At 31.8% G+C, this 25,560-nt stretch overlaps 9 protein-coding genes, 1 non-coding gene and 1 pseudogene across 11 annotated transcripts, besides 1 other annotated feature; 7 read left to right on the top strand and 4 right to left on the bottom strand.

Annotated features, from left to right (window-relative positions):
* Positions 1 to 89: 89 nt before the first annotated feature.
* On the top strand, positions 90 to 1,920 carry TVAGG3_0036540 (temperature dependent protein affecting M2 dsRNA replication family; the record flags this gene model as incomplete). Its single annotated transcript, XM_001325500.1, has 1 exon — positions 118 to 1,872. The coding sequence occupies one exon, from the start codon at positions 118 to 120 to the stop codon at positions 1,870 to 1,872; it is 1,755 nt and encodes a 584-aa protein (XP_001325535.1).
* Positions 1,921 to 2,250: 330 nt separating this feature from the next.
* Positions 2,251 to 3,443, bottom strand: TVAGG3_0036530 (uncharacterized protein; the record flags this gene model as incomplete). The annotated part of the gene is made up of 1 exon (XM_001325501.2): positions 2,355 to 3,443. The coding sequence occupies one exon, from the start codon at positions 3,441 to 3,443 to the stop codon at positions 2,355 to 2,357; it is 1,089 nt and encodes a 362-aa protein (XP_001325536.1).
* A 1,000-nt stretch (positions 3,444 to 4,443) lies between these two features.
* TVAGG3_0036520 (uncharacterized protein) lies at positions 4,444 to 5,193 on the top strand (the record flags this gene model as incomplete). Its single annotated transcript, XM_001325502.1, has 1 exon — positions 4,444 to 5,193. The coding sequence occupies one exon, from the start codon at positions 4,444 to 4,446 to the stop codon at positions 5,191 to 5,193; it is 750 nt and encodes a 249-aa protein (XP_001325537.1).
* A 1,618-nt stretch (positions 5,194 to 6,811) lies between these two features.
* On the bottom strand, positions 6,812 to 7,562 carry TVAGG3_0036510 (annotated as a pseudogene). Its single transcript has one exon. A coding segment is annotated over exon 1 (751 nt).
* Positions 7,563 to 8,168: 606 nt separating this feature from the next.
* Positions 8,169 to 9,205: a mobile genetic element.
* A 21-nt stretch (positions 9,206 to 9,226) lies between these two features.
* Positions 9,227 to 10,294, top strand: TVAGG3_0036490 (protein of unknown function (DUF3447); the record flags this gene model as incomplete). Its single annotated transcript, XM_001325504.1, has 1 exon — positions 9,536 to 10,243. The coding sequence occupies one exon, from the start codon at positions 9,536 to 9,538 to the stop codon at positions 10,241 to 10,243; it is 708 nt and encodes a 235-aa protein (XP_001325539.1).
* A 615-nt stretch (positions 10,295 to 10,909) lies between these two features.
* On the top strand, positions 10,910 to 10,981 carry TVAGG3_0036480. The gene has a single exon. It is a non-coding gene; the product is annotated as a tRNA-Gln (tRNA).
* A 48-nt stretch (positions 10,982 to 11,029) lies between these two features.
* On the top strand, positions 11,030 to 12,555 carry TVAGG3_0036470 (positive regulation of histone acetylation; the record flags this gene model as incomplete). The annotated part of the gene is made up of 1 exon (XM_001325505.1): positions 11,030 to 12,235. The coding sequence occupies one exon, from the start codon at positions 11,030 to 11,032 to the stop codon at positions 12,233 to 12,235; it is 1,206 nt and encodes a 401-aa protein (XP_001325540.1).
* A 148-nt stretch (positions 12,556 to 12,703) lies between these two features.
* On the bottom strand, positions 12,704 to 14,000 carry TVAGG3_0036460 (glycosyltransferase family; the record flags this gene model as incomplete). The annotated part of the gene is made up of 1 exon (XM_001325506.1): positions 12,743 to 13,795. One exon carries the CDS (start codon positions 13,793 to 13,795, stop codon positions 12,743 to 12,745), a length of 1,053 nt encoding a protein of 350 aa, XP_001325541.1.
* Positions 14,001 to 14,423: 423 nt separating this feature from the next.
* On the bottom strand, positions 14,424 to 15,143 carry TVAGG3_0036450 (uncharacterized protein; the record flags this gene model as incomplete). Its single annotated transcript, XM_001325507.1, has 1 exon — positions 14,424 to 15,143. The coding sequence occupies one exon, from the start codon at positions 15,141 to 15,143 to the stop codon at positions 14,424 to 14,426; it is 720 nt and encodes a 239-aa protein (XP_001325542.1).
* A 1,736-nt stretch (positions 15,144 to 16,879) lies between these two features.
* Positions 16,880 to 18,979, top strand: TVAGG3_0036440 (calcium-dependent cysteine-type endopeptidase protein; the record flags this gene model as incomplete). The annotated part of the gene is made up of 1 exon (XM_001325508.1): positions 16,880 to 18,805. One exon carries the CDS (start codon positions 16,880 to 16,882, stop codon positions 18,803 to 18,805), a length of 1,926 nt encoding a protein of 641 aa, XP_001325543.1.
* Positions 18,980 to 19,612: 633 nt separating this feature from the next.
* Positions 19,613 to 24,649, top strand: TVAGG3_0036430 (uncharacterized protein; the record flags this gene model as incomplete). The annotated part of the gene is made up of 1 exon (XM_001325509.2): positions 19,628 to 24,550. The coding sequence occupies one exon, from the start codon at positions 19,628 to 19,630 to the stop codon at positions 24,548 to 24,550; it is 4,923 nt and encodes a 1,640-aa protein (XP_001325544.1).
* Positions 24,650 to 25,560: the final 911 nt, after the last annotated feature.

Raw genomic sequence — 25,560 nt, 5'->3', positions numbered from 1 at the left:
CCTGTCAATTGTAATCGGAAAATTTGACTTAAGTGTCAAACGGGCGTGTAAATTTTTTTTGATTAATTAATCTTTTAACACAAAAGTGACACGGCCGGCCTGTGTTGAATAGTTGCAATGCAGATCGAAGCGAAAGTAGGGGAAATTTCGGTTCCGGTCATAGCATCAACTGTCAAGCTCGAGGGGATTGGACAAAAGTTTTATATTGGCATCGATTTGACGCATTTTTTCCAGACTTATTTGCTAAAATCATTTCCAACGGGAAGTAGCTTAGCCGATATCGTTTTCACCGTGCAAACGATGCTTGATAGTTCCCTTACAGCCATGAGAAGCAAAAATGTTGAACCAATTTTCGTCTATGATGGAATAATCCAACATTTTTTTTCGTATTGCTACAGTTTTCTTTTTTCAACGATCTCACAGTTCTTAAAGGAACACGATGTTAAGATTATTTACGCTCCATCTTACTCCCAAAAACAATTATCTTACATGTACAAAAACAAAATGTTAAATGCGATATTTTCAGATACTACAATTGCTCTACAGGATATTTCCTCCTGGATTTCACACATAAAATTCGAAACAATGGAGGCACTAATATTCCAAGCGACTCCATCGACAATTAAGCAATTAATGCAAATCCCTCATGCATCCAATGCAGTATTTTCTCAAGTAGACGATGGATCTACTGTTAAAAATGACAAACTCCCTGAAAATCAGAATTTTATTACCCCATCAATTATTAATTCCAAGGCGGAATCATGTATTTGTGCGGGAATTATCTGTCCACCTCGTATTCCGCGCCCACCATGCGGTCCTTCCGCTGAAAATCCCATCATTTCACTACCAAGGAACTGTGTTGCATATTTAAACGATATTAGCGATATCTACATATCCATTTTCAAGAACTTTAGCGGTGTTACGCTCTCAGAACTCTTTACAAACCAGGAATGCCCAAGAATTGACGAATTTCTACCATTAATGCTGCAACAAAACCCTCTTTCGACACCTTTAGAGGATAATAACAGGATAATATCGAATGTCCTTGCAGCACAGAACATCGTTTCTCGTAGTTTCACTACATTGTTTGAAACAATGCGGTCAATCTCGACAAACGACCAAATAAGCGTTCCTTCGACCAACGATAACATCAGAAATAAGGTTATTACTGAATCTGTCCGCAGATTTCTTACTGCGCATGAATATATCGCTCCAGGTGGTGGATTATCACCTTGGGGACGAGCAGTACTTAACTCAAACTCTGGCTATGATGTCGTCACCATTAATTTCATAGAGATGGTCAGAGCTGATGCAATGGATGCAGAAGTCGATTCGGCATTAGCCGGATCTGTAGGAGTTACAGAGATCATTGAACGAACATTTTTATTCTTTCCAACAAAAACCCCTCCGCCACCGAATTTGAAAGAAAAAATCAACACATTCCAAAATATTACGAAACTCATAAACCACGCTTTGATTTTATTATACCGCCTTATCGCTGCCGACACTTACTATGAATTCGCGCCACAGCCGAACATACAAGAACTAACTTCTATACTCGCGGAAGAACCATTTCGAAATCAGACCGACGTAACTACTGGAACTCTCATGAGATTCCTCCTCGAAGCATCTGAGGACAGAATAACACAGTTCGCCGACTCAGTTGAGGACTACGACCAACTTTTGACTGATGTAAAGTCAGCATTTAATTGGTGGAACAGTCTGAACAGGGCAACAAGGGAATTGAAGCAGAGATCGTTGAAGCCGAATTCAAGGGTCTCAAATCTGAAGAATTTCTTGATTTTGTTCGAATGCGCAGATCAATTTGTTCAAAAGCGAATGGTTGCGGTACAAAGTATACTTGAATTTTAATTTTATTTATATTATTTGGTTATTTCTTAAACGATTGTGTGTAATGCATTAAATTTATAAAAAGATACATTTTTTTTATAGAGACAAATTTATCTTCTGATTCTTATTAAGATAGCTTATATATGATCTCTTTATAGATCCATAAATCATGTTATTCAGGAGTATTAGAAGAGAATAATCAAAATAACTAATAGTAATTCTCTATATGGAGCCATAATTTCAAGTTCCATAGTGAAATGTATAGGGTGATTCATTTGTAAGTGCATATTAACCATTTTGCAAGAATTATAATTTGAGATTAGAAGAAAATATTATTGAAGATACATATATCTATCTTATATGAGTAGAGGTAAATTCAAAATATATTACTGTTATCATAAAAAACAAAGATTTACTTAACAAACAAAATATCTATATTTCTCTATTGAATTTAAAGGAGATTACAAATTAATATTATTCAGTTTTGGTATGTCTAATAATAGTTAATGCAAGAATGGTGAATCTGGACTATCTTTCTTGGGATGAGTTGAATTTCCTAATTTCTTTTTCTTCTTAATATATATCAATGAAAACAAAACTATTGCAGCAACGATAAGCAAAACAAGACCAATTTCAGACAAAATGAAGAAATCAAATTTTTCTTGGCCTTCGACTTCGACGTTTTCATCAGGAATTGGTAAACATGTCCTTTCAGTCTGTTTGAATTTTCCAAAGCTGTTCTTCGTGTTGTTTAATTTCAGCAAAATTTTTGTTGGTTTTCTTGTATTTATGCTGCAAATTTGAACATGCCTTGTACTGTTATACGAATACATATATATGGCATCATTTGATAAATCAGTACTTCCATTTATTTGAGTTTCTGCCTTTGGTCTGTTTGTAAAGCATTTAATGAAAATCGGACCATAATTTGCAGCAACATCAAGCACAGAAACAAAAGAAAATTCATCATTTGTGTCAACATAGTAGAAATTTTGAATTATTAAACTTTGCATGTATTCATATGTTGCAAGACCGATATTAGGAAGTATACTGCACTTAATTACATAGCATTTTGAAATATCCATCTGCATTCTGAAGAATCCAAAAAATGCAAACAAAGATTTCGCAGAAGAGTTGACATGATCATTAAATTTGTATATAATATTAATCGCTGGTCTAAAGCATCCAAAAGCTCTGAGTTCATTGCAATAATTTCTTGTCAAATTATTATTTTCGCATGTAATAAGGCCTCCATAGAGCATCATTAGCTCAGTTTCACCGGGAGCTGTTTTTGGACCACATTTATCCAATGAATTCTCAGTAAAGTTGATATCGTTCCCTATATAAGCAAAAAATGAATTTGCACGCTTATGTGACTTGCATCCGGAGCAGCAAAGCTTTTGTATCAAACAATTATAAGGTGCTAATGATGCTATCCCACCTATTTCAGCAGAATAACATAAAGAAAAATGACATGAATCAATTGTTAATCTCGATTCAGGTAAAAGCCCTTGATATGTAATTTCCATGCATGCAGGTCCTATATTTGAATAGCATTTCGAAAATATGCAATTTGAAATTAAAATTTCCATTTCTTTCACTTTGAGTTGCTCTGAAAAGAATTCTGATTTAACTTCTTCTTTTTCTGTGTGAAATGTAAGTTGTGAAAGCTTTGATGGTGTTCTGATAAAAGAATTCAAGTGAATGTGATAAATAAAAATAGAAAAACCTCTAATTAGAATAATCAATAGTATGGACATATGGATACTGATTAATAAAGTCTTGAAATCAAATAATAGGGGATGCTTTATAATGGCTTTCATCAAAATCTTTGTAAAATTTTACTTCCTTTCAAAATAAATGACATTGAAAAAATTGAATTTGATAAAGGACGATTATTTATTATTCAAAATTTTGAATTCAATATAAAATAACATAGCGGTAGCATCATTATCTTGACGTTTTTGCATGGCTTCACTTTGTAATTGTTCATTTATGTGTGTAACAAATGAAAGAATAGGTCTTGCTTCTCTAATACTTCGATAATATGATGGATATAGTAAATGCATTGAATCAGGTTCAATTTCGGCACCAAACATTTTTGATTTGATATATGGAGCATTGCCTATCAAATCATGTTTACTATTTGGCGATTTTGAATTGTCTTCAAAATCTATCTTAGAATTATCGATAGAGAGATCTTGATTTCGTATTTCTGGCGGGGCGGTGATAATTGAGCTTTATTCGTTTTAATTTCAGATATATTTTGCTAATTCTGTCTTCTTGCAGATGAACCTAGTTTATTTATCTGTTTCTGGAATTGTACTATATGCTGGCGATCATATTAATTTATCCATAACCAGACAATGACTTATAACATTTAATCGTCATCGTATTTCTTAAAAATCAGCTTTTTGACAATTCTGCCTGATATTATCTTTTGAGGACAAATTAAATGCCTTATATAATAGTATTTCTACTATATTGAACATTTTCAGATCAAAATTTGAAAAACTCGTGAACTTTGTATTATATGGTTTACTTATCGTCAGAGTAAACTTTAAAATTTTCAATAAAAGTGACAAAAATTTAATGTCATCAAATTCCAATACTGATAACAATGACGAATATGTTTGGTATGATTGTAGATTCGTTACTAATCCAGCCGTCCATGATTATTTACTGGATTCACTCAGACCTAATTTTAAAGAATATTTAAACCACTTTAATTTTCATAGAAAATCTGAATATCTAGACACTACACTTTTCTTCGTATCTCTACATCTTAACGATCCGATTAATGTTATTGTTGCTAAATTAATTGTAGAGGAAATTACGTGTGAACAAGGAATATTTTACTTTTATTTAAAAGTACAAAATGCTGTATATCATAAAACGATTCTTGATTTATTTTCACCACAAGATAATACAAATCATCTCAATGATTTTCCAATCAACATTGTGAAGATTATTCCTCGTAGAATGAAAGAATCATCCTTCATTGATAATTTGACATATGGCAAGTACTCTATCGATGTAATTTTTTCTGCAATGAATGATATCAGAAATCATGACTATATGTTTTATCTATTCAAAGATATTCACATAAAATCCGAGTACTTTAATCTAATCGGGCTATTAACAGTAGGGAAAAACAAACGAGAGAGTATTCGTTCTTCTGAAATATGGAGTGGGTCTGTAGATCCGCCATTACGGTATGTGGCGTCGAAAGCTTTCAAAAGTACAACTGAATGGTTCACACAAAAGTTGACAGCTATATCTAATGCATTAACTTATACTGAAAAACCTGAGCCTCAGACTAAACACCTAAAAAAAGAATGAATTTTTTTTCAAATTTTTATTCAAAAACTAAAGGGGGGAACTCATTTTTTAGACCAAATAAGTGGCATCTGAGTATATTGTTTCTGCTTTATCTGATCATTGAAACGGAATCGATCTACGTGATGAGTATGAAACAATGATATACTAGGGACTAAAGAATATTAATATTGCAAAAATAAAATTATTCGACGCTCAACTCATCATATCTTGCATTAAAGTTGATACCTTTATTTTTTCAAAATATTACAATGGTATCAATCTTACGTATTGCCAATGATAGCCAAAATACTATTTTGGCATAATAAATTTAAAACGATATTAAAACAACGGATTGACTAATCACTCTGGTATAGTATTATGCATACTATCAGGTGATATTGCCTCAAATATCTTACCTTAACTTCCGTTTGATTATGAGATACAGATCTAATTTTGCTTGTTCTGGAGCAATAGTCACTAACTGATAACATGATTATGTTAAGATATCTAAATATGGGAGTTTAATACACATTTTATTCAGATTTATTGTCGAAATGCAAATCACAATATATATCTTGAACTCATCTGTGAATAAAATCATGATGTTATTGATTACTTTCTAGATGCTTATTATTATTTCTAATTATGTGAAGCCAATCCTTAATTTGAACCAGAAATAATTTTATATTACTAACAATGGCTGGTTATCTATATAGAATTGCATACTATATTTGATAGTAAAATATTGGTGAATTATAATTTTGGAAAATATGCCTCTTCTCTATGTCATTGAAAAATAATTATTTAATTCGCTGTAGAATTGACATATCTTAGTAGAAAAATTATAAAATAATAAAAATGAAAAGGCCTTATCGATTTAGAAAACAATCAAAATGTTTTGTTTTGCTCTAAAATTTAAATTTTCATATTTTTTAACTTCATTTTTCCATAAAATTTATGAATTAAAAAAACGTAATCATTTTCTAGAAAATTGCTTAGGCTTTTTCTAAAATGGTAAAAATTTGGAGAAATTCACTAAGGAGAACTTCATTCTAGGTGTCCAAAGCAACTGCTTTCAGTCAAAAAATTCTCGAAAATTTTAAATATTGACATCGATTTTCATCGATCACTTAAAATCGATTATTTGCAGTCGATTTTATCGCATATTATCAAATTCTAATATATTTGAACATACTATAAAACGTTTTTCAAACTTATCAACATTTCGCGCAATTTAACAATACTCCAACTCTCATACACAGTTACCATTACCAGAGTCTCATTTTAAGAAGAAATGAGTAAAGTGTTACTTCAAAAAAAAAAAGAAAAAAAAATACCTGAAAGCAGCCTAATCAAAAAACACATGTACTTTTTAAACATCGAATTTTGCTCGTCTTGATTGATCTTTTTCGTTTAATTTTCATAATACGATAAAACATATGCGTTATGAAGTAAAATATGGATATTTTAGAAGATCATAATTTATCTCGAAATCAAACGAAAGTCATTCTATGAGTCCATACACACTATTACTACACTTCATATACCAAGCATAATGGGAACAATTTTGGTCGATACCTTTGTTGTCGACGAAGTTCCCCCTTTTTTTTGTTTTTGAATAAAAATTTGAAAAAAAAATTCATTCTTTTTTTAGGTGTTTAGTCTGAGGCTCAGGTTTTTCAGTATAAGTTAATGCATTAGATATAGCTGTCAACTTTTGTGTGAACCATTCAGTTGTACTTTTGAAAGCTTTCGACGCCACATACCGTAATGGCGGATCTACAGACCCACTCCATATTTCAGAAGAACGAATACTCTCTCGTTTGTTTTTCCCTACTGTTAATAGCCCGATTAGATTAAAGTACTCGGATTTTATGTGAATATCTTTGAATAGATAAAACATATAGTCATGATTTCTGATATCATTCATTGCAGAAAAAATTACATCGATAGAGTACTTGCCATATGTCAAATTATCAATGAAGGATGATTCTTTCATTCTACGAGGAATAATCTTCACAATGTTGATTGGAAAATCATTGAGATGATTTGTATTATCTTGTGGTGAAAATAAATCAAGAATCGTTTTATGATATACAGCATTTTGTACTTTTAAATAAAAGTAAAATATTCCTTGTTCACACGTAATTTCCTCTACAATTAATTTAGCAACAATAACATTAATCGGATCGTTAAGATGTAGAGATACGAAGAAAAGTGTAGTGTCTAGATATTCAGATTTTCTATGAAAATTAAAGTGGTTTTAAATATTCTTTAAAATTAGGTCTGAGTGAATCCAGTAAATAATCATGGACGGCTGGATTAGTAACGAATCTACAATCATACCAAACATATTCGTCGTTGTTATCAGTATTGGAATTTGATGACATTAAATTTTTGTCACTTTTATTGAAAATTTTAAAGTTTACTCTGACGATAAGTAAACCATATAATACAAAGTTCACGAGTTTTTCAAATTTTGATCTGAAAATGTTCAATATAGTAGAAATACTATTATATAAGGCATTTAATTTGTCCTCAAAAGATAATATCAGGCAGAATTGTCCAAAAAGCTGATTTTTAAGAAATACGATGACGATTAAATGTAATAAACCATTTAAAAATAGAATACTCTGTATTGTTGGGTTTTATAAGTCATTGTCTGCTTATGGACGAAAACTGTTGTTTTAATATCGTTTTAAATTTATTATGCCAAAATAGTATTTTGGCTATCATTGGCAATACGTAAGATTGATACCATTGTAATATTTTGAAAAAATAAAGGTATCAACTTTAATGCAAGATATGATGAGTTGAACATCGAATAATTTTATTTTTGCAATATTAATATTCTTTAGTCCCTAGTATATCATTGTTTCATACTCATCACGTAGATCGATTCCGTTTCAATGATCAGATAATGCAGAAACAATATACTCTAACTGATCTTTCAAAAATTCAACTGACTTTTGAATTTATTTTGTTGGCATTTTTAAGGGTGCACCCGTATGTACGTTTATTTGAGAGGAGGAGGATTACACTCTCAATTTTGAGGGATTCGTTAGTTTATTTTATGAATATGCAATAAAATTTGATTTTTACCTTATCAATATACTTCATATAATATACACATGTTCATGTAAAAACTTTTTTCCAAAATCCTCAGGAATTAAGGGATTTTTGAATTTTAAGAATTTTTTTCGAATTTTTTCGAAAAAAAAATATTTTCAGAACAGCCTTAACGGCTAAGATTTAGGAACAATGTTAAGTATCAAAAAGAAAGGAGGTCTGATATAGACAACATATATCGTTGAAGGTTGAAAAAATCTCTAATATTTGAGCCCAAAATTTCAAATTTTAATTTTTTGAAAAAAGAGGCCACCCGTATGTACGTTTATTTGAGAGGAGGAGGATTATATTTTTGAAAGGGTGAAACATTATGAATATGTTAATTATATAATAATATGTATTATTATAAAAAAGAAAAAATAAAGCACGTTAAAATTTTTCTTTCTTGATTTTTTACAAAATCTACTTAGAATTATGCAAAATATGACTAAATAATTATAAATTTCAAGTTAAATTTTAATTTTGATAAATAATTTAAATTTCAAAATATCAAGTTCAGTTCGACTATGTATGTAGTAATTCCTCAATAAAGTGCCAAAACCCTATTAAAATATATGAACATTTTCAACATTTTAATGTTTTTATTTAAAAATTTGACGGAATATGAGCTTCAAACAATTATTATGTAAATAAAAATAATTAAATATATGTATTTATTCGTATTACAACCGTAGTAAGTCGATTCTTCCTTTCTTCTACTGAGTTTTGAATTTGATTTCGAATTGTAAAGAGATTCAAAGGGAAAATACTAGCGGATAAAAACTACCGCCATGAAAGGGTCATAATGGACTCAAGTTGTATTTTTTGATATTTTTTGCTTTTCGAGCCTAAATAGGTAGCCAAGATAATGCCTAAAAATAAGGTTCTAAATTCTGAAGTTTACATGATCCTCTCGTGTGCACCCTTAAATTTTTTCCATGTCTGTTCAAAACGTTCATCCAAATACATACAGTGAATTGCGAAGTACCTATAAATATTATATAGATTCATATAATGCATTGTATCAGCTGAAAACTGAAAATGAAGAAGATTTGAACTCAATTTACAAAATGATCAAAACAGAATTGATTGAATCCAAGAAACATCTTCCTCAAAATATTTTATCCCATGTAATAATCGCTATGCAAAGTCATATTTATCTCTTGCCAAACACATTTCTGATGAATATGGCATTAAAGAGGTCAAAAAAGTTTTATCCCTTTCAAAATTCTTGTTTTATCAAGAATATGGAATTATGTTAGACAAATCTGATGATTTCGAAAAATTTAAATTCAAAAATATCAATATTCTTTCAGAAAAAACGATTTACAGAGCAATTATGTATAATGACAAGGAAGAATTTATCTATTTCACTGAAAGAGATGATTTTGATAAAAATCAAAAACTTAAAAGTGATTTATATCCAGCTTCTTATCAAGGATATTCATTACTTGAATTATGTTGTTACCACGGAGCAGTTGATTGTTTCAAGTTATTAAGAACAAAATTTAACTTAGAAATAACTTATATGTGTCTAAATTTATCATTTTTAGGAGGAAATCAAGAGATCATGAGTGAATGTTTGAAATATCAAACACCAAGTGAAGCATGCATGAATTTTGCAATTATTTCACACAACATTGATTTTGTTACATTCTTGATGAACGAATACAATATAACGATCAATTTATTGAATTGTGGAAATTATAATAATCTTGAATCATTTTTAGTTTATTTCGATCAAACTAATGATTTTAACCAATGTTTTACTTATTCCCCATTGTTTGAAATTCCATCACTTTGCAAATATTTTCTTTCACGTGGTGCAGATATCAATGAAAAAGATATTTTAGGAAGAACTGCTCTTAATTATGCACAAAATTGTAATAGTAAAGAAACAGTACAACTTCTTATTTCATATCAAGTTCGATCGCGTGCTGCATTTATTAAGTTACCCGATTAATCACTGCAATCGTATTTGTATGTAATTTATATTTTTGCTAAAATTGCATCTATATGAATTAGTCATTTTTTTAAAAATTAACTAAGAATGATATCATGAAGAGAGAAGGTTCTCTAGGAATTGGAGAAATTGTTCTCTAATTCATTTCAAACGCGATGTTTGATTGTTAAAATTTCAAATTTGAACATCGTGAAGTTCTTCCATTAAAAATTAATTTCCCTGTAAATAAAGCTTATCTAAGTTCCATCGAACGATTTTAATCTGTATAACAAAGTCACCACTACATTACATTCAATACATTTTAGGATTATACGGCCGGAAGTACCAATGAATTCTTAAATGTATATTTCATTTCCTTCCAACCAAAATTTTGGCCTAAAACTGTTGCTGAAGATGAAACATAGCACGTTTATGTAGAATATTGAGTTTGAAGGAAATCGGCAAATACAATCTTGATTTATATTATCGACATGAATTATCTACAGAAATAAGCATTAAGAAATCTAAATTTGATAAAATACATAGGAGGTATAGATATATATAGTTACCTAAGGTATTTTTTAAGTTTAAGATGTTACTGTACCTTTATATTCTTGATCGTGGAAAAATTTATTTGGTTAACTTTTTATATATTAATAATTAAAATTATTTGATGGAATTCGTAAAGGTTCCATAGTGTAATGGCTATCACTGGGGACTCTGAATCCCTAAATCCAGGTTCGATTCCTGGTGGAACCAAAATTTTTCTTTTTATTTTTCCTATAATTTTCCTTACAAAAAATTAAAATGGATAAAAAGAAGCAAACTCATGACTACATGCACTGTTTTCATTGTAGAAAAAATCTCACAGATGAAGACTGTCACATGGTTTTTATGCAAGATAAAAAAATCAGTGTTTGTCTCGATTGTTTTAGCGCAAAATATCCTTTAACAGAATTTAAGGATCGTCCTAGACAAAATTCTATTGCATATGTTGCAGTTAATAAAGAGACAACAAATGTTTTTACAAAAGATTGGGATTTAAACGATGAAGCTTTATTATTAGGATGTATAAATAGTTTAGGCGTAGGAAACTGGAATGATATAGCGAAACGAATTCCTAATCATGATCCTGTTGATATTCAAACACATTACACTAATATTTATCTAAAATCAAAAACAGCTCCTTTAGCTATATTTCCTGATGAAGATAAAATACCAGAAACATTTCCAAAACCACCTGTTCCTGAATATACTACAGAAGCGCAAAGCTCTAATCCAGAATTACCAAATCATAACAGATATATGCCAAAGCGACACGAATTTGGCGAAGAATTCATCGATAATGCTGAAGAACTTGTCTCAGGCCTCACATTTTCTTACTCAGACGATAAGAATTCCTTTAAAAAGAAAATTAATCAATTAAATCTATACAATAACCATTTAGAAGAGCGTGTAATCCGTACCAAAGTGCTTGAAGACTTTCAATTGATAGAAAATAATACTCCAAATCTTGGAGGAATGACAGAATCTCAAATGGCAAAAGATAAAACGATGTTTTTGTTTGCGCCCTACTTAGATAAGAAGTATCTTAAAGATAATATCAATAAGATGCATCAAAGCGAAGCAATTTTCTCTCAAATTCAAAATTGTCATAAATATCTTGCAGAAGGGGTCAAAACATTCCAAGAAGGCAAGCTTGTCGACAATTTAGAGAAATGCGTGCACAACGGAGAGATTTCCGAAGTAGAAATTTGGAATCATTACATTTCATTGCTAGAACAGCGTCAGGTTGATACATTTCCTGATGATTTAAGTAATGATGAACACCAGTTCATAGAAACCAATCGAATTCCTATTCCAAAATACATGGCTTTGAAAGATTTGATAATTCGTGAGTTTTCTGTTGATCAAAACTTGACACTTAAAGATGCCATTGCATTGTCACCTGAATATGAAGAAGACATAAAGAATATTTATGAATTTTTCAAAGATCAAGGCTGGGTCTACTAATTATATTAAAATTGTTTGTTATTTAATTAAAATAAATATGTGTTTTATCGTTTAATACAGTTTTTCTTTAAACTCAAATTTCAAAAATATAATTTTAGAATTTTCACTTATAGCATAGAAATGGTAATAGATGAATGATTTCTAGTTCAATATAAAGACAAATTTACTAAAAACAGCTTCCATTATAAAGTTTATTGGTCAATTTCTTACAAATTCACAATACATGTTTCCACGACAAATCACTAATATTATTTTTCATTTTGTCAACTTAAGTTTGTCATCATCGTAATCACATTCAAATAAAAATAAGATTCTTCATATTTTTTATTTTCTTTTATATCAGTAATATATCAAAAATCCTGTTTCAAATGCTTATACTACTAGACTCTATGCTTGCATTAAAATATATTCAACTCAATTTGAATTTTGAAATTTGAGATTTGAAAAATTGAGATTTTCAGGGTAAGTCTATAATACATAAACATTTAACAAACAAACAATAATATATTATCTAATTATGTGATAATCACTAACTTCTGGCCATTTTTTGTTTTGAATAACATAAAAACAAACATCCAATGCCTTCAAAACCTCTTCAGGATCAATTGGTTCTTGGGCATAACTAAGGTGAGTCATTTTTGGATGAGTTACCATTACTTGGAAAATTTCAAAAGTAATAATTTCAGCGGTAATAGCGAAATTCAACGTATTTCTAGCAGCTATATGCAAAATACATGTTTGCGGATGCATGTACATCGCATTCATTAAGTTACTTCCTGCAGAAGCAACAACAATTTTCATTTCCGCCCAAATTTTTGCAGCGGAGGCGAATGATTCGTATGAATCGGTCATTTTTACGATATTTTCATTAGGATATTTCTGTTTTGCTAACTCCATTATTTCAAATATGTTAGCAACAACTCGAAATCCAGAAACACGCTTATGGAAACCAATATAAGTTGGTTTCAAGTTCGTAGTATTGTAATATTCTTGTAAATGCTTTGACAATCTGTATAATGGAGGTCCCCAGTATCCTCCGTGGGCTCTTGGGTTCCAACACGTATATAAGTTTGTAGCAAATACGTATTCATTGTAATCTAAAACGACAACACGGTCTTCATCGAATCCGATTGACTTCAAAATTCCAATAAATTTTTCACAGCCTGTAAGAATAACTATATATGATCTTTTTCTTATATCTTCTGGAATAGAGAATACTGGCGACATTACATCCATTACAAAGTGACCATAAATTTTCTCGTTATGATGACCGATTGCAATAACATCTGTATAGTGTCCTAGTACCTTTCCTGGCTTGTTTCCATATCTGTAGCTTTTAAATCTGTCTTTGACCTTGAAAATAATTGTTCCTTGAATAATTGTATTAAATCCTGAGACGTAAGCGCCTTTAAAGAGGACAATTTCACCTCGATGATGAACAATCTGTTTATATTCGTCTGTATTTGGCATGAATGCTGTAAGAGTTTCTGGATTTAATTTCGTATTATTTCCAAACATCATCAAATACCCACTTGTAGGCACTGTTAATTTATCATCCATTCTTTTGATCAACGTATAAAAAAACCTTGATGTATATTTTATAGTGATTCCGACTTTTACATTTTGTCTAACTGCATAAATATTGTATTTAAGATCTATATATACGTCTAGTTTCATAAAACATCCAATTATAACTATACTTAGCAAAAATGGACAAAGAAAACGAATATTTTGACCATGTTTTTGCTTATATTTTCGAAAGAAGAATATTGAAAAGTGACAAATTTATATTCCTATGAGTTGTATCAATAAGTACTGAATATTCAGCATAAAATATTAGAGCAACTACCATTGATTATGACGGCCTTCTCAACTACACAGACCTTTTCTGGGTAATGAGAAAATTACAATTACAAATTCATCACAATACAAGATGGATTGAAAGCTTGCCCGTAAAACAGTAGATTCAATTGTTCAATATCCTTGCGAAGATGTTTAAAAATCATAGTGAAAAACTAGAAAGTAATCAATAATATCATGATTTTATTGAAAGGTTAGTTCAAGATATATATATCATGATTTGCATTTCGATAATAGATCTGTTTAAAATGAATTCCCCTTTGAATTGATTGGTGTTTGTGAATAAATTTTTAAAATTCATTCTTTATTTTGGTGTTTAGTCTGATGCTCAGTTATTTTCAGTATAAGTTAATGCATTAGATAAATCTGTCAACTTTTGTGTGATCCATTCTGTTGCTCTTTTGAATGCTTTCGATGCCAAAATTCGTAATGGCGGAATTACGGACTCATTCCGTATTTCAGAAGAACGAATACTCTCTCGTTTGTTTTTCCCTACTGTTAATAGCCCGATTAGATCAAAGTACTCGTATTTTAAGTGAATATCTTTGAATAGATAAAACATATAGTCATGATTTCTGATATCATCCATTGCACCATAAACTTTATGGACATTGTGCTTAGCACGTGTCAAATTATCAATAAAGAATGATTCGTTCTTTCTACGAGGAATAACCTTTATAATGATGATTGGAAAATCATTTAAGCAATTTGTACTATTTTGTGGTGAAAATAAATCAAAGATCGTTTTATGAGATGCAACATTTTGAACTTTTAGATAAAAGTAAAATAATCCTTCGGTACAAATTAATTCCTCTCTAACTAATTGAGCAACAATAACATTAACAGGATCGTTAAGATTTAGAGATACAAAGAAAGGTATCGGCTTTATATATATACATTTTCTATGAATTTTCAAGTAATCTAAATATTCTTTAAAATTAGGTCTGAGCGAATCCAATAAATAATCATGGACGGCTGGGTTAGTAACGAATCTACAATCATACCAAACAAACTCTTCGTTGTTATCAGTATTGGAATTTGATGACATTAAAATTTTGTCACTTTTATCATAAATTTTAAAGATTACTCTGACGATACGTAAACTCCATAAAACAAAGTCCATGAGTTTTCCAAATTTTGGTCTGAAAATGTTCAGGGTAGTAGTAATACTATTGTATAAGGTGTTTAATTTGTCCTCTATATATAATTTTAAGAGGAACCGTCCAAAAAGTTGATTTTCAAGAAATCCGATGACGATTAAATGTTGTAAATTATTTAAAAATTGAAAACTCTGCATTTTTGGATTCTATATAAGGTCCTTTTTTCATTTAAGGTACCCTATTCAAAAAATGAAAGGGGGTCCCTCACAAAATTGAAGGGGTACCATTCAAATTCTATCGAAATAGTACCTTAATTAAAAAAGCTCTCAACCGGTACCATTCAAATTCCCTCAAAAATATTGAAAAGATTTTAGGTATGCTGCTAATATAGTTAGTAGCATCATACAGAATGCATAGACAAATTTTTTACTAATTATTTTTTCTTAGCAATTCAAATTCGAGATCGCTTAACTATGCTTAGAATCATAAGCATAATAATTTTGCAAAAGGTATGGGAATAATTTGAAAATTAATTTCAAAATTATTAATACTAGTGCAAGCTAGTGTAAGCATGTAAATGCATATTTGTGCACTGATTCGATACTCTTTTTGGGAAATTGTACTTTATCTTAAATTTCGAATGCAAATTTTTTGAATATGTGTATTGAAACCGTAACCTTTTGTCTAAGTTGCATTCTAATATAGCTCGAATTCTAAAAATGGGACTTTACTCCTCTTTCTTTGAGAAAATTTTAGACAATAGCCAAATTGCTAATTTTGTTGGAGTAATACCTGCATTGGGAGGTATAATATATTGTTCAGGGTTGAAACAAGGAGGTAGTTAGTGATAAAGCATAGTTACCACATGAAATGCAGTAAAATTTTGAGTCTAAACGTCTTTTAAACCATCAAGTATAAATTATAGAAAAAGATACTTTATATATAGTTAAAATAAAAATGATTAGAAAATAGCGTTTTTGATCAAAATTTCAAATTTTTATTTCCGAATATCTCTATTTGTGTCTAATTAGAGACATTTCTATAATTTTAGTGCGCAGCATATGCAATTCCTCTTTGGTTATTGCATTAATTTCTCAAAAAGAAAAAAGTCTTCAATAATTTTTTCAACAATACAGTACTAAAGCTAAGAACTTCTAAACACATGAAAAGTTATATCATTCTCGTTAATATGTAGATTATCAATGAAAAGAATATTGTGAAATTTGAATATTTTTTAAAATAGAATGTAGAAATACTTATCAATGCTTAAAATAGAGATATGTGAGAGCTAGATCCGTATTTATTTACGTTTTCGTGCATATTTTGAATATCAAATTAAATTAATTTTGAAGATTTTAGCATCTAAAAGTATTTAATGCCCCTATACAAGCAAGGTAATTCTTACATGTCTTAGTAAGTCCAAACTTAATGTTTTATGATATGGTGACGATAGAAATTGAATAGGGTACCTAAATAAAAAAAGGAGTTTAGAATTATCTGCATATATTACAATGCCGGAAACAGATAAATAAACTAGATTCACCTGCAAGAAGACTGTAACAGAATCGTAAATCAAATTAGCAAAATATATCTGACATTAAAACAGAAATACGAAATCAAGAACTCTCTATCGATAATTCTAAGATAGATTTTGAAGATTTACGACTTTTATTTTTGTTTTTCCATGATTGGTCAATATCCTTATCAATTTTTACTGGAACAAACAATGATAGCCGATGAAGTTATTTCCAAGTATCATGCAATTCAGCAAGATTGTAAGCAGAATAATCTTAAGTTTGTTGATAAAGATTTTGATAACTCACTACCTTCAGGAGATGTTTTCAATGATGGGAATTCATCAGGTTCTATAAAGCTTGAGTACTTAGAAAACGTATACAATCCTGATTTTTTATCAAATATTTCTTCAGATAGTATTTTTCAAGGAAATTACCAAGATTGTTTTCTTATTTCTATTTTATTACACCTTTCAAAGCATCCAGATATGATTAAATCTATTTTTGTTGATCCAGACATTTCTACTGGCTGCTGTTGCTTGAAATTCTCTTTTATTGGCAAACCATACTATGTAATAATTGATACAACTGTTCCTTTTGTGGACAATTGTCCTAAATTTGCGCATCCAAGATCGAAATCCGATTCAATTTGGTTTTGCTTAGTTGAGAAAGCTTATGCAAAGCTCGCTGGCGGATGGAAAAAGGTAGGCGGAAATCCAGCCGATGCAATGAATAATATTTTTGGAATTTATAACCAATTTCAAAAATTATCCGAGGTTAAGAATATTATACCTCATTTGGATAGTATTTTGAAAGAAACCGAGTTTGTTTTTCTTTCAACGTTCAAAACTCAAGTTCCAGAAAAACATCAATTATTTTCGAATCACAGCTATGCATTGTTATCAATAGAAGTAGTCAATGGATCTAAATACATTCATTTGCAAGATCCACATGGAATTGGCGCTACAGAAAGTAAAAATAAGAAAATGATAATTTCCGACAAAAATGGCCATTTATTAGTTCATGAATCTTTAATCTCTACTTGTTTTGAAAGTTTGTCATATGGAATATTTACTCCTAATGGATGGTCTTCGAAGTCATTTGAGTTTGATATCGAACCAGGAGAAAATGACGGAAGATTCTTTTCTGGAAATGGTCCTTATGTCGGTCCTTTACCTCAATGGACAGCTACATTCCACAAAAAGAACTGTTTATTCAGATTATATTGTATTGCTTCTTCAAAATCGAATAATGTTCTTGGATTCTGCATGTGCCAAAATTGTGGAACTAAAGTCAGTTATAAACCTTTGGAACAAGTTGAATTTAAGTACGCAATGAACGGATCTTCCATAATTCAACAGAATAAAGCATCCGTACCTGATAAACCTTATACAATTTGTATATCAAGGAAAGTTCCTGAAAAGAATCCAGTTCATATTTATTGCAGAATTGAATGCGAAACTGAATTTGACTTGAATCCAATAAAAGAACTGGATCTAAACATGATGAAATCTGCTGTAATACATCATCATCTTCCAAAGACATCAAGAAACTCTCCACAATGGTATATAAATGTCAACAAAAGCGGAAGAATAATATTTAAGATTAAAAAGACAGCAAAAACTGGATCTTACACAATATTCTTCGCAACACAAACGTCAAAAGGTCGTTGTTCACTTTCCGGACCATTTTCTCATACTTATCCGATCAGTTCTGAAAATGGCGATGATTTTTATGATATTGATAGTACTAAAGTCAATATAATAGGTATAGGCGTATCAACAAGCAAAAAGGAAATGATAGATGTTGATTTTACCATTGAACTTTATTTTGATGGAGAAATTTCAGTTGAAAAAATCCCGGATGAGAACAAATCCACGCTTATGTCTGCTGCAGGGACAATTGTATCCGGATCATTAAAGACAAAAGCAAAAGCAACTCCGAAAATTCCTCCAAAAGTTTCAAATCATGCAGCAAAACCTCAGAAGAAAGCAGTTCAGCATAAAACTACAGCTAAAAAGAAAGTATCAGAAGGACCACCCAATTTCGATGGAGTTGGTTTAGCAGGAATGTATAAAATGATGGAAGATTTATGATTACAGCTATTGTGTTTGTTTTGTATATACAAAATTAAAATACTTGTTTATATGTTTTTTATCGTATAGTTCATATATTTTTTGATATTGATCTTTGAAAAAAAGTTTAATACAGCTCAGAGCTACGAAGTGTAGGTATTGTAACAAGTGTTGTGATGCAGTAAATAAGTTTTTTCAGCTCAAAATGACCCATTGATCGATGAACTTCTAAAGTGGACGATATTTGTATAGAATAAGGTTATTTTATAGTCTTTTTGATATTTTAATATAAATTATTCAGTTAATCAAAATCTTGATTTTTGAGAGGTGGAATTTGTTTAGAAAGTGACATTTTTTGTTAACTTTACAAATTTATATCATGTTCGGCGAATATAAAAACATGATAATCAGAAATTATCCAACAAATATAGAAAGTCGTATCAGGCAATAAAACCAGCCAATTTCAAGTTTTACATTTGATCGACCAAAAACACATCAAATCGTAAGGATTAATGATGCACATACTATTTTAGGCATTGTTGACAAAATTTTATCTTTGGAAGAAAATGAGAATGAAAAATAATTGAAATAACTATCTCAATTCTATTCATTCCATTCTTTTATCCATTATTATTCATTCGTATTCAGAAAATTGAGTTCTAAAAAAATAAAAATTCAATGAAAAGTTTCGATGAGTCTGCTGAATTTGTCAGAAAAACTAAAATTTTATTTAGCCGATCTATTATTTTTATAAAACTAGTAACATATAAGCATATAGAGCATAGATACCGCATTAAAACGGCATTTTGATAATTACGTTATATCACTTTTTGTGAAAGTTCAATGCGCCCAAAGATTGTCCTCGGACTTAAGGTAGATACATTACCGGCAGTGAACGGGGACGAAGAGTCAGACGGAAATTTCTTTTCTTCCGACTTTGACGATGGGCCTTCGTTAAAACTAGTTGCTAACTCCAATTTAAAAACAAATATAAATCCAACTCAAGAAAAAGCCATCGTAAAAAACAAAGTAGAGAGCTTCACAGATGCATCTAACCGAATTACATCAATTGTTGGCTTATATTCGAATTATCCCAAATCACAACCCGAGATAGATCAAATTTATTTAATTCCCGAAACTCAAGCGACTACAGAACTCACAAAGCCCATTAATCTTTATGCTACTGGTAAATCCAATGCGCTTATCATGGACAGCGACGCCTACGATGACAATATTCTGTGTCAGATCGATTTAATTAAATTTACAAAAGATAAAAGTATATCGCTTGACAAATATACGAAGTGCAAGTTAGACTATCGCGTATCAGCGTTATTGAATTATTTATTGTCGGATTGTTCAGATAAAGGCATTAGCGCTTTCCATTTATTAAACTGTCTCGAAGAATTCATTAAGTTTCCCAGCTTCGCTCCAGTTTGTCATTTATATCCGGATTTTACAATTAAAAAAGTCATCGAAAAATTAACAAAAACATTAATTCAACTTTTCCCTAAGCATCCTATCCTTGAGTCCGTCATCCATAGCCTTGTTGGTATAGACCCAATCGCCAACCAAGTTATGGAGCAACAAAAAGCTTTGCTTTCAAAACAAGACGAAGACGAAGACAGCGACTCGTTTTTCAATGATTTGAAGGCTATTGCTGATAAGAAACAAGCCCCTACATTTCAAGTTTTTATCGATGATACTATTATTAACCAATTAGATTCTATCTCCGCTGTACAAAAAATAGAAAAGGTTTCGGTCAACCAGCCTCCTTGCACACTCGTATATTTACTTCCTGATGGTTCTGATTCGCTCGGACCTCAGCCTTTCTCAACTTGGCTGTTAAATCAAAGGGACAAAACAATGCCAATGTTTGCTCAAGACACAACGAAGCCAAAACAGACTTCCCACAGTTACCAATCACAGCCGCTATTCAATGCGCAAATCGGGGACGACGAAACCCCTAAATTAAAAGAATACGACGAACTTTACTTAATTTCATTATTCGATCATCTAGACGACCTTTCAAAAATTCTCGGATTACTTCCTTCAACAGAAATCGCGTCTTTCTTCCCATTATATTATCCAACATTAGAAAACGTCAATGCGAGGTCAATGACAGCAATAAAACGTGGCTGCTTGTACCCATCGCTCATCGAGGCGGAATTTAATGCTCATACGGGCTTCGTAAACTCGAATTCTCAACAAATTCTCGAAACAGTCCCAATATTCCTCGGAATGATTAACATTGAGGAGTGGGAGTTCCAGACAGTCGGGCCACTCAAGACAAAGCGCAAAATGCCAGCGGATCACCTTGATAGATCTTCAAAAATGATTCAGGCGCTTGCTCTTGCAGATCTTGAGTTTGTCCTCGATGGCCGTTCACCTCTTACTGGTAAGAGATTCGCCGGAATGATCGATGGCGAAAAATACAAACATCCAGCAACAGATAAACTTTTTCGCTCTTCAAAGCTATTTCAACTCTACACTCAAGAAGAATTCGCGCCTTACATAGCATTCAAAATCGCATTCGCTACGGCACTCAGCATCGCAGATTCAAATCCAAATCACTCATGTAACCTTTGCTTCGAAGCATTATCGATTATTACATCCATACTACCACAACTGATTAATGCAGAGTCAGTTCGCCACGCTACATTGTTCTTTGCCGAACAATTAGAGAGAACAGATCGATATTTCCACGCTGTTCTTGCCTTTGATAACTTTTTCAGATCAAATATCAAAGATGCATCATCAGCATCCGCAATTGCCCAAGTCTGCCATAGAAACAGCGACCTTGTCCGAGCCGTTTTCCATTATACCGAAGCCATCAAAGCTTTAATCGAAGAAAAGTCATGCGACCAAGCCCTCTACCTCGGCAAAACCATTTCCTCCATCTACTCCGACAATGGCCTTGATTCCAACGCTATATCTTTATTATCTTACTTAATTAAGAACACTTACTGCATCAATTCCACTTTGAGAACGTCCCTTGCACGAGATCTCTCAGGAATCAACCAAGCAGGCTCAATGAGGCAGCCAAGAACAAAAACAGCTCAATTTGCTCCCCCTCAACAAAAAAGTGACACCAATGAATTCATTCCTGATCCGAAATCTATCAATACTGTGCTGATTGGCTGTCAAGCTGTTGAGTTCATGCTTTCCTGCCGCATGTTTCCGCAAGCACATTCATTGTTAGACTCAATCACAGATAAATGCGGCTCAATCATGAACAAAATGACTTCATTTTTGAGATCCAAACTGTTTTTGAAACAGAACAAGTTCCACGAGTTCATACAGAATCTTCCACAGTTAGATACAGGCGAAAGACGTGTCACAGGCCGTGCAATTTCCATTGATTCCGGTGCAGCATTTGATTCAAGAGCCGCTTTAGTAAGAATGTTGGCAAGAGCTTATTCAGAACGTGATTCTTTCAAAGAGGGAATATTCTGGAGTGAAGTGATGATCCTCACATCGCAAAGGAATTCACTGAGAGAACTTGGAGAAGGATATTACCTCCGAGGAAAGAATTTCCTTTTGGCCGCTCACACTTGTTTATCAAATCAGAAACCAATAAATCTCTTCTTGAGATCGTCAACGAAAATGGCAAAAGTCGCTAAATACATTGACGATAAAAGAGTGTGGCCAATTGATGAACTCGTCAGTGAATGCCTATCGAGTTTGTCAATGGCGAGACAATGTTTCGATAAAGTGGGAAAAATTAAGAAAAGTGCCGAAGTGTCACTTTTATATGTTGATGCACTTTTACGGTTTTTCTTTCATTTGCCAGAGAAGCAGAACATGCAGATAGAAATTGGGTACATGACATATTTGATTACACCAACAATTGCTGCCAACAAATCATTGGAAATTCCGAAATCGATAATTTCCATAAACAAAGAAAATCTTTTGGACGAAGTCGGAATTGTTTTAAAAAGTGTTGACAGAAATACATCGAGATTGATGAACCCCGTCTTCATCATTTACTCACAGATATTGAACTGCAGATACAACATCATGATGAAGGATTTCGAAAAAGCGAAAACTTACTACGAATTCGCCTGGGCAAATCTCACGAAACATTTTGCAAATGGACAAATCTTTGCACCAAGACATCTCACGTTCTCAACAATGCAGATGTTTAGAGATATCCTGACATTGATGTGCGATTCATTACTTAAGTTCCCAACGGAATTCATCAACTCTCATTTGGTAGCTTTCGATCTTTTGTCAAATGTTTTGAGTTTGATCCATATGAACCAATCCAATGCGACAATGGAGACAAAACATCCTTTCGCGCCAAGTGTGGACATGGACAATGGAATCCTCGAACTAGAAAACCCGAAAGTTCCTGATTTCACCGATGTTTTGAAGGAAATTGGTGCATTGGAAATGAACAAAGAAAACTCAACATTGCAGAAGAAACGCGGATACAGGGAATATTTCAGAATCATCAATGCAAACATCAGACAGTTTGAAACACAAAAGATAACAGAAGATGAACTCCACAAAAGGAACAGAAACATTTGTCTTCAAATGGAGAAATACGCGGAATCACAGCGCCATGAAAGTGAATCATTTAATCCTGTTGATTCCAGTTTCTCTGTTTGTTTGAGACACCAACAATGTTTGAAGCGAATGATCTTCATTTCAAGATTGTTCAACAACATCGCCATTTACATTCCTTTCACAGGCGATGTCCGATTGGTTCCTGTTTGTTCTGCAGAAAATGTTGAACAGTTTAACATCAAAGCAAATGGAGAACAAATTTTGTTTCAAGCGAGTTCTTCCATTTTCAGCACAAAATTGTTGGAACAAACATCGAATTTCATATTCATCGATAAGAAGAACAAAAACTTGTTACCGAAGAAAGTCGAAGATTACAAAGAAGACTGCTTGAGATTGTTTGGTAATTTGCTCACAAACCAAGAGATATTCGGTGTTAAATCTCTTAATATTCCTGATGAAAACTCTCTTGGCGATGAATCATTTTTCAGATCAAGTCAAATCAAAGGAGCATTGACAACGTTAGATCCAGGTTTCCCATTAGTTTTCATTCTCGGATTCGAGTTGGCCGCTCTCCCTGTTGAGTTCTTCTTCCCAGAAACATTCGTTGTAAGAGCACAGTCTTTCACTCGTTTGGTTCTCCACAAAGTTCCTTTGACGAGTTATCCACACGCATACGCATTCAGATACAGCGAAAATCCGGAACAGTTGCATAACGACGGAATTGCAAGGAGTGTCGACATTTGCAGGACAACATTGAACGCGTTGGGTGTCGGACTTCCTGTTATTCAGTCTATTGTTACAAGTGGAAGAAGAGTTCCGATGCCTTTCCCTCTGTTTTCAAGTAACAAATCGAATCAGATTTACTCAGAAAAATTCGATTTCTGCCATTTCGTTGATATTCCAGACGAAAAAGGACCAAATGAACAGATAAAAGACGCGTCATTGGTTATATTCACATTGGCTGATTTAGTTGAGTTGCCTGACGTAATCAGTAATCTCATGTACAAGTATCCTTCGACATTCTTCATGTTCATTCCTGGTTCTATAATTAGACATGCTTTCGCTGACATGAAACTCATTTTCGCAAGACAGAAAATCAGATTTTTGTACTGCATGTCGAATCCTGATGATCCAGATTTGAAGATAGATAAGAAATTCTGCAAGGATGGATTCATGTTCGTTGGTGCTTTGCAAAGAACTTTAATGGAGAAGTATAGAGTTCCAATCGCTCTGTTTTCACCTCTTGGACATAGATGATTTTTTTATTTATTTAATTTTTATTTTGTTTATTACTCCTTCTTTTATTTTTTTCTCAAATTATTTTTATTGTGATTATGTTAAAAAATACTATTTCTCTCTTAAAAATCTAAATCATGTTTTTTAATACAATACCTTTATAAAAATTTAGAATTATCATATATAAGTACTCAGAAGTACTTCATCCCAATGTACTCAACGTGTAATCCTTAGTTAATTAAGTCTCCCACTGAATGAGAGGTATCGGATGAAATTTGCCTGGTCACTAAATGGCTGGGAATTCTGTAATTGATCGAATAGGATAGAATCTTTCCGAAGTATCTCATTTGATGGGAGGCATCGGAAGGATTCTATCCTAAGGTATCATACTTGGAGCCTAAGACTCTCTGGAGTGTAGGAAATGTAATTTTTTTCGAATAGCACAAAGTTCTTCTGAAGTCTCGCATTAAATGAAAAACATCAGAAGAACTTATTAGCAATATGGATTGGAGTATTATCTTTGTTTTTATAATTGATATCAACTCCATGCTCTATTAGTAAATTAGAAATTTTTGTTCAAAGATAATTCAACCTTTTGTAGATTGGAAAAAGGATATATTTGATAGAGTACGCACAATAAGCCTTAAAAAGGCTAATTTTTAAAATTCATTTGGAAATAATCTTAGTTTATTTTTGAATATCTTTCCATTTTCGAATTAACAGTATCACCATATCTGAATTAATTCAATATACATACAAAGTGTGTGAAATATGTTTCTCAACGATTTCAAGTATAGTATGAAAATAAGAGTCTTTATTAATGGGGAGAAGCTTCCTAAACTTTTTAATCCCATAAATATGGTCATTATCTGGAATAAAGAGGTATGCGTCAAATGTCACTTTTTGTACTAAGGAAACATCGACTTTATGCGTAATGACTTTTCGATGAAGAAACAAGTGTTCACGTATTATAAACTTCCTTATTCCAATAAACCAGCCCTAATCATACTTAATTCTAAGAATGATAATGG

This window comes from Trichomonas vaginalis, chromosome IV, assembly GCF_026262505.1.
Source record: "Trichomonas vaginalis G3 chromosome IV, whole genome shotgun sequence".
Taxonomy (NCBI): Eukaryota; Parabasalia; order Trichomonadida; family Trichomonadidae; genus Trichomonas; species Trichomonas vaginalis.
Note: the sequence above shows the minus strand (reverse complement) of the source record. Positions and strands in the feature narration are given on the sequence as shown.